The sequence below is a fragment of the Anopheles marshallii genome, chromosome 3 (assembly GCF_943734725.1).
Source record: "Anopheles marshallii chromosome 3, idAnoMarsDA_429_01, whole genome shotgun sequence".
Taxonomy (NCBI): domain Eukaryota; kingdom Metazoa; phylum Arthropoda; class Insecta; order Diptera; family Culicidae; genus Anopheles; species Anopheles marshallii.
In genome coordinates, this window is record NC_071327.1 from 34262467 (window position 1) to 34280688 (window position 18222).

The 18222-nt window shown below is 44.7% G+C and overlaps 2 protein-coding genes across 5 annotated transcripts; one reads left to right on the forward strand and one right to left on the reverse strand.

The window, feature by feature from the left end:
- The first annotated feature begins 268 nt into the window (after positions 1-268).
- Positions 269-14714, forward strand: LOC128714702 (sodium-driven chloride bicarbonate exchanger). Of its 4 annotated transcripts, none has more exons than XM_053809578.1 (13): positions 269-356; positions 1151-1294; positions 1554-1616; positions 2862-3350; positions 6820-6954; positions 8332-8572; positions 8642-9605; positions 9672-10177; positions 10273-10585; positions 10690-10935; positions 13040-13233; positions 13294-13396; positions 14562-14714. In XM_053809578.1, exons 1-13 carry the CDS (start codon positions 269-271, stop codon positions 14712-14714), a joined length of 3639 nt encoding a protein of 1212 aa, XP_053665553.1. The 4 variants fall into 4 exon arrangements, with proteins under 4 accessions (XP_053665553.1, XP_053665552.1, XP_053665555.1 ...); XM_053809577.1 differs by lacking the exon at positions 1554-1616 and adding an exon at positions 3654-3830; XM_053809580.1 differs by lacking the exons at positions 1554-1616; positions 6820-6954; positions 13040-13233; positions 13294-13396; positions 14562-14714 and adding exons at positions 3654-3830; positions 12667-12723.
- Positions 14715-15483: 769 nt separating this feature from the next.
- LOC128714404 (elongation factor G, mitochondrial) lies at positions 15484-17816 on the reverse strand. Its single transcript, XM_053809279.1, has 2 exons — positions 17754-17816; positions 15484-17655 (listed from the first exon to the last, which is right to left on the reverse strand). The coding sequence occupies exons 1-2, from the start codon at positions 17814-17816 to the stop codon at positions 15484-15486; spliced, it is 2235 nt and encodes a 744-aa protein (XP_053665254.1).
- Positions 17817-18222: the final 406 nt, after the last annotated feature.

The window sequence follows — 18222 nt, forward strand, 5'->3', positions numbered from 1 at the left end:
AATTAGTATCAAATAAGCCGTGACTGTTTGTTCGCATTCTTCTATTGACCTCCACCGGTGTAGTTGATGTGTTGCTAGTTTACCTCGCTTAACTGGGTGGGTAATTGATCTAATACTGTTTTAATGTTTCCGCTGATTAATGCGTTGTTTTTCAACCGATTTGTTCACCTGCAAGCGGTTCATCATGCTGGGTTTTGTTTTTTTCATGCTTCATTTTGTAGTAATACTCAATGATTTTATTTTTCTCCCTTTTTTTTGCAGACCCTGGATGATGGATCACGGTGGCGTAGACGAGGAAGCTCCAATAGATCCGAGACTCAAAAATCGGACTTTTACCGCCGATCAGGACTTTGAAGGTAGGTTGGTGGGCGTGTACAACATGCATCGATATGATTTTATCAACATCAAAATTCTGTCAACTTAAGGATCAATCGAAAGTGTTCGAAAGCATATTTGATTACGGTAGAGGGAGTTGTGGTCCGCAAATTGCACATGGTTCCGGGAAACTTCCCCGGTGTGTGAGTAATGAGAAAACATGTATTGCATTAATTTATTGTAATAATAACGAGCTCGAGTGGGGACGGCTTGATCGATACGTTCACTGCATGATGTTTGCACATTACGCGTGTGTTTATGTTTGCTGCTTGTTATTTTCCTCCATCCTGAGAGCTAAATCGATTACCAAACAACCGTTGGCTAAGCAGCTGTTGCATTTCCCGCATCCCACCACGAGTGCGGTGTAAATTGTTAATATTAAATTCATCGAAAACTTGATGCGTGGTGACAACGTTGATAACGAGCAGTGAACGACTTTTGTCAACAAGTTATTGATGCGACCGTGCACGTGCGGATAGCTGGAAATTGTTTCATTTAAACCATGGACATCCTCGACATCGTCTTCTGCAATTTGTTTTACATTTAATACAGTGCTGCCTACTTGCTACTCCTTGCTATGCTCGACATATGCCCGGCGAACGCTTATGCAAATAATGCCTACAGCTTTGTTAATTGATGGACATCCTCAGTTCTCAACTTGATCGCTCATCATATCACTGCAGCGTACAATATCTAGAAAGAGAGCGAGAGAGAAAGAGTGTGTGTGTGTGTGTGTTTTTGAAATTAACGCTTCGTTGATTGCTTACCTTTTCAGGTCACCGAGCGCACACCGTTTTCGTTGGCGTCCACATTCCGGGCTCATCCCGCCGGCATTCGCAACGCCGTCGGCACAAGCACCACCAGACGAGCCGGGAAAGTGGTGATAAAGGCGGCACAGTTTCGGAATCGGACCGGCCTGGTAAGAACATGTTTTAATACAATCTATCTTTAAAAACTGTTTAAGCTTTAAACTAAAAATTGGTTGCCATAAATCATAATTGGACAAGTGTATATTGCTAAAAATTATAAACGATTTGTTAAAACCGTCTCAAAAGGCTATAAGTGTAGACGATCACGTCCTTCTTTAACCTGTAACCTATGCTCTTTCCTTTCGTGAAACTCTTCTGCCTTCTCGTCAACTATCTGTCACTGGCTTGCACCTTCGAAATGGTGTACAGTCGTTACGATACCTCACATCGTCACACAACGAAGAATCAGCATCGTTGATGATGGCGAATCTTGTAAGATAGATAAATAGTTTGTTTGTACAATTTTTACTTTGATTTTGCATGCTTCATCAACAGAGTGGTTGTTTAAAATATCCAATTTTGCCCTTAATATAAATTAATATTACACAATGGCAAATTGTTCAAAACTGTAATGAAAATCAATTACAATATTATTACAAAAGCATACTTTCATAAAACATAAGTCATTTGCTGTTCTTACAAACTTTACATTTCTGAGCATTTCTGAGCATGAGTTATGTTTAAACTAGTAATGGAGCTCTTTGCATCGGTTTACGAATCCACTCTCAACCCATCGCTGAGATACTGGAAAACTACGGGAAATATCCAAACATTCTAGATTTCTCCAAAGTACTCTGGATTATTCGAACTTCTCTTTATTAACCACAATTGGAGTATTGTCTAATCCGGATATGTTCATGCACGCGAGAACCTTTCGTTTGTAAGTCATGCATAATGCAGTTCCCTCGATTAGCAATTTCCAAGAGCTTTATTGGCTAACGTAATTAAATGTAACATCATAAACCCGAGGAAGTTAACTACAGACAAATTTAATAAGAGAAGAAAAGTATGGAAATGTATGGATTGTTGGTTTGGAGCTGCCTGCAAAAATTCCAGTAGTTGTATCTCCAATCTCTATCCGTGGAGATAATATTCCCATCACTACTTTAAACCCGATTATTTGTTAAAATCTTGCTCAGAACGTCAAGGTAATGAAGGTTTTTTTTTACCAAGAATAATACACAGCTAATTAATTAATTCATCTCAACTGAAACAAACATATTCACACCATCTCTCATGCATCACTTCATGGCTAAACACTCAATCATTTACGGACACAAAATAATTGAAAAGATTACGATCTTTCAGCCTACTCTGCAATGCAGCTGGGAACATTGGGAGTCAACCTCCAGCAAAGCATAATTTATTTAGCACTCTTGACACTTATTACCCTGGCACGCAATTCAGCTATGCTGTCGGCGCTAACGAAAGGCCCCTCGAAACATCATGCGCTAACGCTTCAGTCACTTCCATCGAAATCCACACTATGATAACACAATATGACATAAACGATGTCTAGACAAGCTTCCATTGTTTTTTTTTTTGTTGTGCTAGAGCATTTTGTTTCAGTCTTCCGGTTAGGCTTTACGGTCGCATGCTTTACTATTACTTCGGCCACAAAACAACGGTTTTATTGATTGCTTGTTTATTGTATTTCCTCCCCTACGGCTCCGACAGTTACGCCACCTGCACAAAGAGTTCAGTTCATTCTGGGCGGTGAAGTCGGCGGCGAAGGTGAGGGTACCCAACATGAGTCACACCCTCTGTTCTCCGAAATGGAGGAGCTGGTCAAGGAGGGCGACGAGATGGCCTGGAAGGAAACGGCACGCTGGGTAAAGTTCGAGGAGGACGTCGAGGAGGGTGGTAACCGGTGGTCCAAACCGCACGTGGCCACCCTCTCGCTGCATTCGCTGTTCGAGCTGCGCAGCCTGCTGCTGAACGGGACCGTCATGCTGGACATGGAAGCGGTTAGCCTGGAGCAGATCGCGGAGCTGGTGTGCGAGAACATGGTCAACTCGGGCACACTGCCGGTGGAGGCACGCGACAAGGTGATCGATGCACTGCTGAAGCGGCACAAGCATCAGCACGAGTTCGGCAACAAGAAAAGCCGTCTGCCGCTGATCCGCTCACTGGCCGACATTGGCAAGAATCATTCCTCTTCGAAGAGTAAGTATGCTTTTTGCTCAACAGGAAACATCCAACCCAAATCGATAATACCCCGTCTGGGTATGTTTTTTTCCTGTGTGTGTGTGCGCTCGCGCGCTTGGGAACTATTGTTTGCGCTGGGTTAATCACAAAAAGGGGAACGGGAGTTTTGTGCGAGAATGAAAAGCGAATGTTTTAGCGTGAGATAACCACCTGTTCGTGAAGAATGCCAGGTAGATGCACGACCGGGGGACAGAATCACAGATCAATCACAGCATCAACGTTCACACCCAAACCACTTCGATCGAACCACCCCTTTTCTAGATATGCCACGCTCATCCACCAGCTCCTCGGCCAACTCATTTCCAATGCACGTCGTTTCGTCGACACCCTCGGGCTTGCACGAAGATGGCGAATCCGCCCTGGCACCGGCATCGCCCCAAACGGCCCTGCTGTACGGCAGCAAAGACCAGCGCGGTCACTATCTAGCACTGCCAACAGGTACCCAAAACCAAAATCTTCACACCAATCACAATTACTCTGACCCGTATATGACCCGTTCGTTCGTCCGGAAACAACAAAAGCATCGTTCTGTTATTTCCTTTCCCCGTTTATCCTGGTGATGGTAGTGACGATGGTGGTGGCTAGATGACGATCCTCCAGAAGGCTCCGTGGTTTGTTGGAAGAATCTAACCAGAGTTGCTAGACGTTGTACAGTTGTGGATTGTGTATACATATAGCAGGTTAAATTGTTCGTCTTTAATTGCCTGTATATGCCCGAATGTAACCATGTAACCAGCTCGCTATAATCTAATGCTAGTGTATATGCTGACGGTGTTGGAATAAGGTGACCTAATAATTGATGCTTCAATTTTCAGATCGTTTGCCTCTAACACGAGCACAAGTGTCCAAAGGTAACGTGTGCATACTAATGCGTTCGAATTAAGACGTTAATCAACTTCAGATGTAAATTAATTAGTTAACACCTTTTGGCAAACCGATCGTTAATTTGCACACTGAAATGAAGATCGTATGAAAGGGAGACGAAAATAAAAATCGGTTCCGATCAGTTTTTGTACAGCAGCATATGTGAATATATGCCCAAAGATATGTCTAACACGTTCACATTAAGGTGTTAAATAGCTTCCGATGTAAATGCATTGGTTAACACATCAATTTTGCAAATGGCTCGCTAGTTTGCACGTTGATACTCACATCGTGTTAATGGGGAACAGGCGGCATCGTAGAATTTGTTTACAGCGGTACCGACGCATCCTTACAAAACACCATGCGTCTCCATTAGGAAAAACGGTCACACGTGTTGAACTGTTTAAGGCACGGGATTTTTGTGTGTGCTACGCTAGTTCACGAACCCCATTGAACCGGTGGGCCCCGGTCTAGCCCCGGTTTTGTTTCTTCTTAATGTTGCGTGCTGAATTTGACACCTTTTTAATGAGCACCGTGTCTGGACACGTTACGACGGAATTCTCTCACTCCTTTTCATCGACCCGCTAGCATGGTTAGCGATGATTAGAGGACAAAATGGAACAGCTCACGATACCTGATACTGTGCCATGAAACTCTACTTGGCCGGTTCGCACTTATGGCTGATACCTTTCATGGCGTTCTTGTTTTATGTTGATATCCTCTCTTCTCACTAAGCTACTGAGAAAATGTTGTCTACATTCTTTCATGCTTTTTGTTTGGTGGCGTGTACACAAGCCTCTGTGTCTTATTTCCGTAAATATTGCAACGTTTGCCCCAGCCCCAGTTTCGGGAGGTCATAGTAATCCTTTTTTCCCTCCCGTCGCATTCCGAACTCCTTCAACGCCGTACCCCGCTGTAGACGACATTTCGCCAACGGCTTCCCACTGCGGTAGTGGTGCAGGTGGTGGTGGTCCAAGTGGAAGTGGTCCAGCAGTTGGTGGAAGCAACGCTGGATCCACCGTGGGAGTAACTACCTGGTTCCATGCCGGTGCTTCAAGTTCCGCCGCTTCAACGACCGCTGGAAGAGGTTTTTTTTTCAAAAATAGCTTTCTATTCCTGTGTTTTTCTCCCTATTTTTTCCTTCTTCTTCGTTCTTGTTCATTCTCTCCTTTTCTGCGTGTATATCCTCGTTCTTGAAAGCATTTTCCATTGCTTTGGCTATTTTTGTGTTCTTCCTTTACACTCTCGAAACACTCTCCAATTATCTCTACATCGGTGTTGCACACATTCGCCAGCTCATCCTTCCTTCTGCTCGGACATCACCGACCATTCCGTCACACTCGTTCCATCGATTGTCACACATATCTTAACTTTCTCTCGCTCTTTCTCTGTGTGTTGTATATGAGTGTGCGAGTATGTATGTATGTTCAGCGTTAGTTTATTAAGTGTAAAACTACGGCAAACACCATTAGCGTTACGGGCCGTTCTGACACTGCTTCAAACTATCGATCGTCCATTGCGTTACGTTAGACGTTTGGAACGTAATTGTGTAGCTATTCACATCGTTTCATTTTCATTACACTAAATGTGCTCAACCGACAGCATTCACATTACTTTTCATTCGCATTCCTTCCGTAACTTAAGTCTTCTAATCATGAGTCGCATTATCACTGGCTGTGTAAAATTTGTTCTTTACACTCTCCGTGTGTCTGTGTGTGTGTATATTTCATAATATTAGATACCTTTTAATTACACTCCACATACAGTCACAATCGTTCATTGTTAGAACGTTTCGGATATAAAACGATAGGAAAGAAATAAAAATTAGGTTTGCAAGTAAGTTTCCAGCAACTTACAAAACCAAACGATACTATTACATCTTTGGAACGAAATTTAAGATTTACCAGCAATTTTTGTAGCAGTTGTGGTTTCTGGTGGCAAATTCCTTGCAGTACTTTCAAAACAATTTCTGAATCTTTGGAGAAAAAACGTTTGTGACTTATTTGTACACCCAATTCATGGAGAAAGTTTCCTCCTACGCACGCAAATATAAGAACTCATTGCTTGACCATTCGTCCTACTCAGAATTGTATTGGTAATTAGATGTTAGCCTAAACAAATAACAATCACAGACATTCGCCGGCTATGCCCTTAGGAGTGAGGCTAAAGGTAGCGAAAAACAATCAATCATTCTTTGCTTTAAAGGAAAGCTTTTGCTAGCGAACTTGACAGAATTTACCATTCATCGTGAAGAGCAATGCAAAAGCGAATTTTCAATGTTCTCCTCACAAAAAGCTTATATTTTAACCTCATCATTAACCCTCAAATTTATATAATTTATATGCAAAACTTCCACATGTCATCACATTGTTTGGGTGTTTGACCACAGTACATATTAGCACCGCTCATCCTAGTGTCATTTTACAATGTAAGCTCACCGGTAACTTGAATGCTCGTCCTTATGCATACTCCGAGATGCTCCGAATGTAAAAGATAGTGAGACTTATAGAAACAAATCAACCAAACAAACATATCCACCATATCCCTCCCGTCCTTCTTCCAGTTGAAGACCCAACGAATACTAACAGTCCACCGAATAGTGCTACTAGCAATGGCAGTAACCCGAATGCATCCAGCAAACCGACCAACGGCAACAGTGGCAGCGGCAAACACTTAACCGTACCCGGAAGAGCCGCCGGTAAATGAACTCCCACCCTTCACTACTTGCTCAACCCCCGTAGCGCACCTGTCTGTCCAATGCTCTCCACCGTAGTCGTGTCTGTAGACGTGGAGAAGTTGCACGTTTTGTAGAGTACATGCAATCAGTACACACACCCACATACAAGTACACGCACATTTGAGCCACACATATCGACGACGTTTGCATATTTAGTGTTTAGATCGTAGCGGTTCGTTAGTCTCCAATGCTCCTGTAAGCCAACACGAACGCCTGCCCAAATTGGTTTCCTTTCCGGTCGTATAGTTTTGCCAGCATATTTGCTTTTGTTATCTTTTTTTAGGAATGGTTCTTAATTTTTCATGAACACAGTCATGTACACATAAGACTCAAGAGTTCCCCTAGTCTCGTTTATACATAGAGAGAAAAGTAATTTGTAATCCACGTTACCGTTTCCCACCGTTTCTTTGGAAGGAACCAACATTTCGCCACAACAATTTCAAAATGTTGCAAAAAATGGCAGCTCTGTCCTTTTCCATTTTCCCAAACACTCCATCAGCGTTACACACCATGCGATAAAAGGCACAATAGTAACGCAGATCAATACGAATGGCTCCGAGGTAGGAAAATACATTGCAAACCGAAACCGATTGGAATATCCCTTCAATTTCTAGCGCTAAATTGTTCTGACCTGGATTTTCCCACTCCCGGCCAAATGCAACCGCATCGTCAGTTGGTACGGATTCCCAGGCAGGTGCAATATGTGCTGTCTGTAATTAGAATAAAATCCGTTCCCGAAGGTTCCCGGAGGTGAGGTTTACTTTACTGATGTACATGGTTTTAATGGTTCAACCAGAGCGACCCCAACTCGATCCGTTAGTTGTTGCTCAACGTAATCACACATGGTACGTGCGTTGATTTCGAATCCTTCTACAGGTACTGATTTACCAGGTTTTAGCAAAAGAAAGCTTGCAAACGATTCAGTATCTGCTGAGCTACAATAATATGATGAGAAGTAGAACTGTTTTAGTAAACTCTAACTGTTAACTCTATCCGTTGTCTGTAGAACATTAGTTTTAACCACTAACTCTGTATTTGCTGCATGTTGTTTTTTTTTACATATAACATTCTTCTTAACTAAAAACTCCCAATCTGTAGAACTTTTTTGTGTATTTTCGTGTAAATTTTCCTAAATTTGTCCCTTCGTATTAACTGTCCGCAATACATCCTTCTGTAACGTTACGGCAAACAGAACATTTAAATGCTTTCACAAAACAGCAGGAACAATGACACCTGTTACTACACCCCCAACACACGTAGAGGACGCACCCGTTTTGCACAACAACGGCACAAACAGAAATCTGCTTAACGCTTTTGCTCTGTCCCCCGCCATCGCAGGAGAACATATGACGCAAAGTCCGAGCAACGTGTCGATGCCGCGCAACACCAGCTCGGGCGAGCTGCAGAACGGCGAGCATAAGACGAACACGCACTTCATGCGCAAAATTCCACCCGGTGCCGAGGCCAGCAATATTCTTGTCGGTGAGGTTGACTTCCTCGACAAGACGCTGTCGGCGTTCCTGAGGCTCAATACCGCCTCGGTGATGGGCGATCTGACGGAGGTCCCGGTACCGACCAGGTAAAACTCTCGACGCGAGCTTAGAGACGCACATCTTACGAGTATTAAACGCTTCCTAACAACAAACAGGTTCATCTTTATCCTGCTCGGTCCGCCGGGTAGCCACGGAAGTTTCCATGAGATTGGGCGCGCAATGGCAACCCTAATGTCGGACGAGATATTCCACGAAGTAGCGTACCGTGCGAAAAAGCGCGAGCATCTGCTGGCCGGTATTGATGAGTTTCTGGACGCCGTCACAGTGCTGCCGCCGGGCGAATGGGATCCCTCCATTCGGATAGAACCGCCCGCGGCAATACCGTCGCAGGAGGTCCGCAAACGGCCACCGGAGAAGAACCCGAAGGAGGAGATCGACGAAGAGCTGGAGGAGCAGCGGCAACGCGAAGAAGCGGGCCTCTCCCGCACGGGTCGTCTATTCGGGGGGCTTATCAACGATCTGAAGCGTAAGGCACCGTTCTATCTGTCCGACTTTAAGGATGGACTTTCGATGCAGTGTGTAGCGTCGTGGATCTTCCTGTACTTCGCCTGTCTCTCGCCGATCATCACGTTCGGTGGCTTACTGGGGACGGCCACCGGTAATAATATCGCTGCGATGGAATCGCTCGTATCGGGCTTTGTATGTGGCATTGGGTATGGGTTCTTTTCCGGCCAACCGCTCACCATTCTCGGTTCGACCGGACCGGTACTGGTGTTCGAAACGATCGTGTATGAGTTCTGTTTGAAGGTCGGGTGGGATTATCTAACGTTCCGGTTCTGGATCGGTACCTGGATTACGCTCATTCTCTTCGTGCTGGTTGCGGTCGATGCGAGTGCGCTCGTGTGCTACATTACCCGCTTTACGGAGGAAAACTTTGCCTGCCTGATCGCCGTCATCTTCATCTACAAGGCGATCGAGAATGTGTTCCACATTGGGCAGGAATATCCGATCAACACGGCTGGCGGGAAGTTTGATTGCTCCTGTTTGCCACCGGTCGGGCAGGAGCTGACTCCGGACGCTATCCATCACTGGTCACAGTTTGATATGCGAACGTGCAAGGTAAATTGCAAGCAGCTTACCCCACAGGATGAAGTTTTATGCTACTCCGTCCATTCGTACTTTCAGAGCTCCAACGGAACGCTAGCCGGAACGGACTGCGACAAGCCCGAGTTTGTGTCGGATGTCTTCCTCATGTCGATCGTACTATTTCTCGGCACGTACATCATATCGGTCATACTGAAGGACTTCAAGAACGCCCTGTTCTTCCCCTCGATCGTGCGTCAATTCATCAGCGATTTCTCGGTCACGATTGCGATCTTCTCGATGACGCTGCTCGATTTCTTCACCAACATCGCAACGCCGAAGCTGGACGTGCCGGGCGAGTTCAAGCGTACGATCCCGGACCGGGGCTGGATCATTATGCCATTCCACGAGAACAACCCAGCCTGGTCGTCGGCACTAGCGATCCTGCCCGCCCTGCTCGGTACCATACTGATATTCATGGATCAACAAATTACGGCTGTGATAATCAATAGGAAGGAACACAAACTTACCAAAGGTTGTGGCTACCATCTGGATTTGTTCGTGCTGTCCTGTCTGATACAGATCTGCACCATCATGGGTCTACCTTGGTTAGTATGAGCAGTGGCATGGCATCGTACATGAGCAGCGTTTTACATACGCCCGTATGTTTTTCTCCGACGTTTTTCACCCCCCAATACCACAGGTTCGTTGCTGCCACCGTGCTCAGTATTAATCACGTCAATTCCCTGAAGAAAGAGTCCGAGACGGCTGCTCCGGGCGAGAAGCCACAGTTTATTGGAGTGCGCGAGCAGCGCGTTACCCACGTTCTGATCTTCCTGATGATCGGATGTTCCGTGCTGCTGACACCGCTACTATCCCACATTCCGATGCCGGTACTGTACGGGGTGTTTCTGTACATGGGTGTTTCGGCCCTCAAGGGACTGCAGTTCTTCGATCGCTTGCTGATCATGCTGATGCCTGCCAAGTACCAGCCGGACTACATGTTCCTGCGACAGGTTCACTATCCGTTCATTACTTTCCATCGCATCAGGAGCTATTGTACGATAATCTTATTGCTTTGGTTTTTATTCTTTCCCATCCGCATTCCTCAACGCTACAGGTCCCCATTCGACGTGTCCATCTGTTCACCATGATTCAGCTGGCCTGCTTTGCCGTACTGTGGCTAATTAAATCGTTCTCCATCACCTCGATCCTCTTCCCGCTAATGTTGGTGGTGATGATCGGCGTCCGGAAATCGCTCGACTACATCTTTACCAAGCGCGAATTGAAGATCCTGGACGACATCATGCCGGAGATGACGAAACGTGCCCGGGCGGACGATCTGCATCAGCTCGAGGACGGCGAGGTGGGAATTTACAAACGGCTGATCGGGTGTTGCATCGGTCAAAAGCCGTTGCAGCAACCCGTTACCACGATCAGCGTGACCAAAGTGACCGAACAGACAAACAAATCCAACAGCACTAACTCCAACAGCTAATGGAGCTTCCAAACTCCAACCCCCAAAAATGGTCCCATCTTTTAATTGCTCGATTCCGTGTAAAGTTCTCCGTTCAGTAACCCTCCCCACCCTCTGTTACTAGCAAACAACTGCATCGCTTGTTAACGGCGCTGAGCGTTAACGCTACGGCTAGTATTTTTGAGTACTCCTCATTAGCGCAATTTATGTTTGCAGCTGACTGCTGCTGCAGAGGACACGCTGTAGAAAGCTACATTCCATTAGCTTATATTTTATTACCTGTTTATATTTAGTATTTATAGTACATTGCACCATTTACCCAGTTCGATGGATCGCTGCACTGCTAAAGATTTAGATTGGTCTGCCGTTATGTCTCTTACGTTACCGATGACGATGTATTCAACTGTCTTGCACGGAGTGCTTATGTTTTAAGTACAATCCTATCATTATTTCCGAGTTGTCAACGTACAATGGGTACCTTATAACACTCTAAGCTTATGTTCTAAACATTTACAACGAATTGACAAAACAGTACACACGATCAATCACACCCACCCACAGAAAGAAGGATCCTTAGCTAATGCACCTTAATAGTTTAATTTAAGCCGTTATTGCATCTAGCTAGTTCACAATTGTAGGCTTGTTCAAAGCGCAATTCGAAGCGTTTAATTTTTAGCATTAGAAATTGCTTTCCGTTTCCGTTCGTTATGTAAAGTAGTGTAAATGAACAACAACAAGATTAATAAAACTCTCACCCTCAAAACACCAAAATACGCTACATTACTCATCATTTAGTATAACATCACCTTCCGTTTACCTATGTTTTTTAACCTCTACATCACACATACAATTGTTTAAACAATGAATAGTACACACGAATATGTTGTAGTGCTGCCTTTCGGTGGCTTACCGTTAGTGTAAGGGAATACCGCCCCTGCAGACGTGCGGACATCCAAAGTTTTCTGGACTTTCTTACTGGATGCCACTGGTTAGAACAGATAGTACTAATATTGAACTCCTCGGCTTCATATATTTTTTTAATTGTATTTTGCAACGGTGTCTCAGTGTATTAGTATCTCACGAGCAAGCAAAAACAGCGCCATCTGTGTGTACTAATAATTGAACTAAAATAGAGAGCATTAGCTAAGAAGATTCTGGTTAGTATCAAGTACAAGCAGGCCATATTTGTAAGTACACTGAGGCATTTGGACAACGTTGTACCTTGTAAACGATTTGCGCTTACTTAATGCTGCTTACATTCGTGTGTACTATCATTTTACCTCCTGATACGATTCATCCACAAAATTTATACAAATCCGAAAGTCTTGTACTTATAGTATAGTACTATACTGTACAGTTGTAGTACTTCATGCCCATAGTACTTACAAGATCACTGATACACTGACATGCTTTCGATGTTTAGTAGCACCAAGGCTACGAGATCGAAACGAGTGTCGCATTGTACAAAAGCCGTGTAAAATAAGGTAGTTGGTTTATTTACGTAACGTCTTATTCACTCCAAACACACACAACAACTACACTACCAAACACTTCGTTCTATCGTTGCGTTTGCATTGGCTTTGCTTTCTATTCATATTGTTTATTTCTTCTCCTCGACAGGAAAACCGTACTCTACTAACTGCACAGCGAACACAGATCATCGTTACTAACCATTAAACATGACCAACAACAAAATGTTCGCTTTTAACCGATAAATTCCGTTTTGCATGCGGTTTAGTGTGCTTTTTTCTTAACTTTTAATTATTCACCATTATTTCGCTGCTAAGCACGGAATTATTTTACACCCAACTTACTGATCCACATATTTTTGAGGGCGACAACTGTTAACAATGTCTCGTTAAGGCGAACAAGGCAAAGCTTACCCTCCTTTCTAAAACACCCAAAGCACACATTCTACACCGAGGCAAACACCACCGTGTCGATACCGAACTGAACATCGTTTCGTTGAAATTGCACTACCCCCTATTCTTAGGACTCTGGACAACATTCGGCCGACAATCTGCAGCTACCGCTGGAAAATGGTACCGTCAACGAGAAGGGCAAGATTAACATATCGGAAGAGGTCAATCGGACCACCATCTGGAAGCAGGTCAACAACTGTAATGTACTCTTCACGAAAAAACAAACACCGACGGCAACTGATCGCCAGAAACATTCGCAACAACTGTAAGCACGGAAGGTATGCGGTTTGACGTTGTACTAATCATTGTGTGCACTCCATTGCAGTTCTAAATCGAGTGAAGCCGAGAAAAGACTGTCCACTATGAGGGAGGAAGACGAAGTGGCTGATGAGACGGGCCGTCAATTAAGCCAGCAGAAGAAGACGCAGGTCTAAGATTTTCCACACTCCGCACGTTTTCGCAGACTCTTATGTGTATATATATATATATATGTATGTGTGTGCGTCTCTCGCTCTCTGTTGTGTAATGCGTGTGCGTTGAGTACTACCGTTTCAACAAAAACCAAAATCGATCGCACATCTTGACGCCATTTTCCAATCTTACCACCCAACATCAACATCATGAGTGAAAGCTACTTTACTAACCCATCAGATACTACAGATCGCGCCAACTACACTCATACAAGCACGCACACACTTACACGCAGCCATTCCTCACGGTAGAGGTTTCTATGGGAAGTACTCGATTTCAAACACTCTGTGCCCCCCCCACGAAATGGGGTTCCTGGTTGTGCGGAAATGTACGTGTATGTTTGTAATTGCATCCTGTGGATGGATTTTTTGGGAATGTTTGATTTGTATCCGAGAAGCGTTAGTATTTTACCATCGCAATGGCTGATGTGTATTGAGCTTTTAAAGCCGCATTTTAGTTCTGTCTAGGTAAATTGCAGTTGCACGGTGTTTAGCAATAGATTGCATTACTAGACACTGTCTGATAACAGTATCAGTAACAGTATCTTTATTATTAAATTGAATGTTTAGATTATTTTACTCGAAAGTTAGAACTTGGCTTAGTTAAAGAATAGCTTCAAACATACATTTTACAGGCTTCATTTAGAAAACCGTTTAATGCACTTTTTTAGAATTTGTCTCAACAATTCATATTAAGGCATGATAACACTAGAGATCGCATCCTTTGGTGTGTGTATTTTTGTTTGTGATCAACGTTCTTCATCGATAACACAAAAAAACAACAGTTTTCGCAATATCCCACCGTAGTTTAAACCGTTCCTTGTTAAGCAGCGCACATTCCGAATGCGCTTCTTGCCTAAAACAATGTTAAATTAAATTAATATCAATTAAATTAATAACACATAACATAGCATGATTTGCCCGCTAGTTCCCGAGTAGCTTCTACATTCAAGTTAGCGAAATATGTGCAGAAAATCGAAAGCAAGTCCCTTTGCGATATTGTGGCGTCCATTCATTCCATCACCCTATAGTTACCCAACTACGCTACGTGAGCCTTGCGTTAACAAAGTCGTGTGTACTAAAGATAGCCAAATCCACAACCCAATCCGATTGATTATTGCAGAAAATGAAGCGAGAGTTTTGGATGAATTCCCGTACCGGCAGCAGTAACGGTCGTGCCAATAGCAATAGCAACAGTACCGGAGGCAAGATCGTCGGCACCGACGGTCCTGCGGTGAGCCGCGGAACCAACGGCGCTTCCGAAACGCAGGTATAAACGAGCGGATAATGTTTTGACCACGGTTTTAGTACAGTATTGGATAGGAGCAGTGTGTTAGTGAATTGGAAGCGTTACCTGAGCGGTGTAACGCGTGCAGCGATCCTTTACAGATCGCGTATAGAATATTTGAATCAGGAATGTGCCGAGTGTTGCAGTGAGGCAGTAGAAGGAGCGGGGTCGATTGTTCCTGCCACAGAGAATCAGCTCCCGCATATAGGATAATGTCAACTTAGGTGAATTTACCCGAAATATACCCATCCAACTGCCCCCGAATTGGAAGGATGAACTTTTTGAAAAACAAATTTATACTCAAAAGACTACTGAGAAATGTTTGAGAAGGAAAGAGAGAGAGAGATAGAGAGAGAGAGAGAAAGAGAGATTGTGAGAGAACCGAGTCAATCAATCCACATGTCAGCATTGTGAATGGTTTAGCATTTTTTTAGTACATAAGAACCTGTTGGCGGGAAAACGTTATATTGAAACCGTTTTCTCGCGCAACACTCCCTCTCTTTTACCCCCATTGTAGAACAAATTACAAAACCAAGTAAAAATAATTCCAATGGATAAAACAATATATCACACCGATAATAAATCGCAACATTTCTATTAAGGTTATTACAGCTTTTCGTTCCTTTGGAAAGGGTTTATTTTCCCCCGGTTCATATCGTTTACCATATAATGGTCCTAATTAACGCTTTAAACCTAAACATAATCGAATTATTTACAAATTAATTACCTCTCCTCGTTCTCTGGCTGGGCTAGGAGTTTAGTTCTTTTTCTTCTGCTTTTTGTCCACTACCAAACCCTGCGACACTTGGTACTCGTGAACCAGTTTTTCCTGGGCTTCTGGCAGGCAAGGTGAATATCGGCTGTACTCCATGCTGAACTCCCCTTTGCCCTGTGTGCTTGACCGTAGCTCGCCGGCATATCCGAACATATCGTTCAGCGGTACCTCTGCGTACACGGTAAACCATCCCTCAGCACCTTCCGTACCCGTAATGATACCGTGGCGCTTATTAAGCTGCCCAATTACCGTACCCTGGAACTCTTCCGGAGCCGTCACCTCCACCATCATGATCGGTTCCAGTATTTGCCAGCTGCCATTTTCGAACACACTCTTGATCGCACCCTGGGCGGCCAACATGAACGCCAGCTCGCTCGAATCGACGATATGATGTGCACCGTCCTGCAGGCGGAACTTAATGCCTGACAGCTTGTGGCCGGATAACAAACCCTTCTCTGCCATCTGTCGGAATCCCTTCTCAATGGCTGGGATGAACTGTTTCGGTACATTCGTACCCATCGTTTCGTCCACAAACTCGATCACGGTGTTTTGGTGCGGTGGCAACGGTTCCAAAATGCCCGATACCCGCCCATACTGTCCTTGGCCACCTGATTGCTTCTTGTGCAGATAGTCGAACTCGCACGACCCGACAAGCGTCTCACGGAAAGCTACCTTAGGTTTGCCGAGCGTTACCGCACAGTTGTACTCGCGTTCCATTCGCTGCGCGTAGATCTCGAGATGTAGCTCACCCATACCGGACACGAGCGTTTCCTTCACGTCTGCATCGTACTCGAAGTGGAAGGTAGGATCTTCCTTGGTGAAGCGTGCGATCGCCTTCGCGAAATTGTCACGATCCTTCGAATTGTTCGGTTTGATTGCCATCGAGACGACGGGATCAGGCACATAGATCGATTCCATCGACAGTTCCAGCTTCGGGTTTGTTACGAACGTATCGCCCGATGCACAGTCGACTCCGAACAGGGCAAAAATGTCACCGGCGTACACCTCGTTTACGTCCTCCATTTGGTTGGAGTGCAGTCGGACCAAACGGGCCAGGCGAATCTTTTTGCCCGACCGCGTGTTGAAGATGTTGTCACCCTTTCGAAGAACGCCCTGATAGCAGCGAAGGTATGTTAGTTGTCCGAACCGACCCGCTTCCAGTTTGAAGGCTAATCCTACGAAAGGATCCTTCCCATCACGCGCAGGATTTAACAGGACCTTTTGTGGTTCTTCATCTTTCTTCTCGATCAGTGCCAGATTTTCAACCTCTCCCGGGTGGGGTAGATAATCTAGCACCGCATCCAGCAGTGGTTGGACACCTTTGTTCTTCAACGCCGTACCAACAAGCACAGGAGTGAACGCACGCTTCAAGGTTGATCGACGGATAGCTCCCATAATGTCTTCTACCGTCGCTTCACGTTCTTCCAGGAACAGTTCCCCGATCTTCTCGTCCACATTCGAAAGGTGCTCAATCAGCTCCTGCCGACGTTCGGTACACTCCGTGCGCATATCAGCCGGAATTTCATCCTCACGTATTTTCAACCCAAACGGTTCCTCGAAATAAAGCGCCCGCTGCTTGACCAGATCGATCACTCCCTTGCAGTTACTCTCTACTCCAATCGGTAACTGCACGAAGGCGGCATTGTGGTTCAATTTGGAACGCATCTGACCAAGCACACGGTACGGATTAGCGCCGGAACGATCGAGCTTGTTGATGAACGCAAGACACGGCACATTGTAACGCTTCATCTGTCGATTCACGGTGAGTGTTTGACTCTGAACACCACCCACGCTGCAAAGCACCAGCACAGCACCATCGAGAACACGCAAAGCACGTTCCACTTCCACGGTGAAATCCACATGCCCGGGCGTATCGATAATGTTGATATTATGTTCCTTCCAAATTGTGTACGTAGCGGCCGATTGAATCGTAATACCGCGCTGCCGTTCCAACTCCATCGAGTCCATCGTTGCGCCAACATTATCCTTTCCCTTCACCTCATGCATTTCCTTGATGCGTCCGGTGTAGAACAGAATGCGCTCGGTTAGTGTCGTTTTGCCACTGTCGATGTGTGCCGAGATGCCAATGTTGCGAATCTTTTCCAGCTGTTTGTGTTCCGCAAACGTTGCATGGCCGGAGAATGACTTCACGTTCTAATACCGGTGATGGAAATATGGTAAATTATATAATCTTTACTAATTGCAGCTCCATCCATGGGTCGAAAGGAAGGGAAGTTAGTTTTATTTATTACCTCTAGGAACGATTTTGCGGTGGCTAATATACAGCGCGAGCGTATCAAATTGCTTATCGTCATTTTGCACACTGGAGACGATTTCTGCAACGGAGGAAAATTATCGAAATCGTTTTACGCAATCTGGGACAACACCGGCACTACTCGCGAACACGGCAAAACAACAAACCGCATGCGAGAAACGTCAAATTAAGCTGTAAAAAAACAAGGTGTCTTTCTAGCCCAAGGCAAATAGGAATGAGATGTTTTGGTATTCTTTTTCATAAACAAAAAAAATCATTCAAATATTTTGGGTTTTCCATACTCTGTTTTGTGGAAAAATAGTATTTTATCTGCACAGAATACAGTAAGCAAATATTCAAAAAAATGCTGTAACTTTTAAATCATCCAGCATTCAAATGTCAAAGCCGTTGGTCAAAAAACCACAAAATGAGCGAACCTGCTCATTACCGGTCTGCTGTTTCCCAGT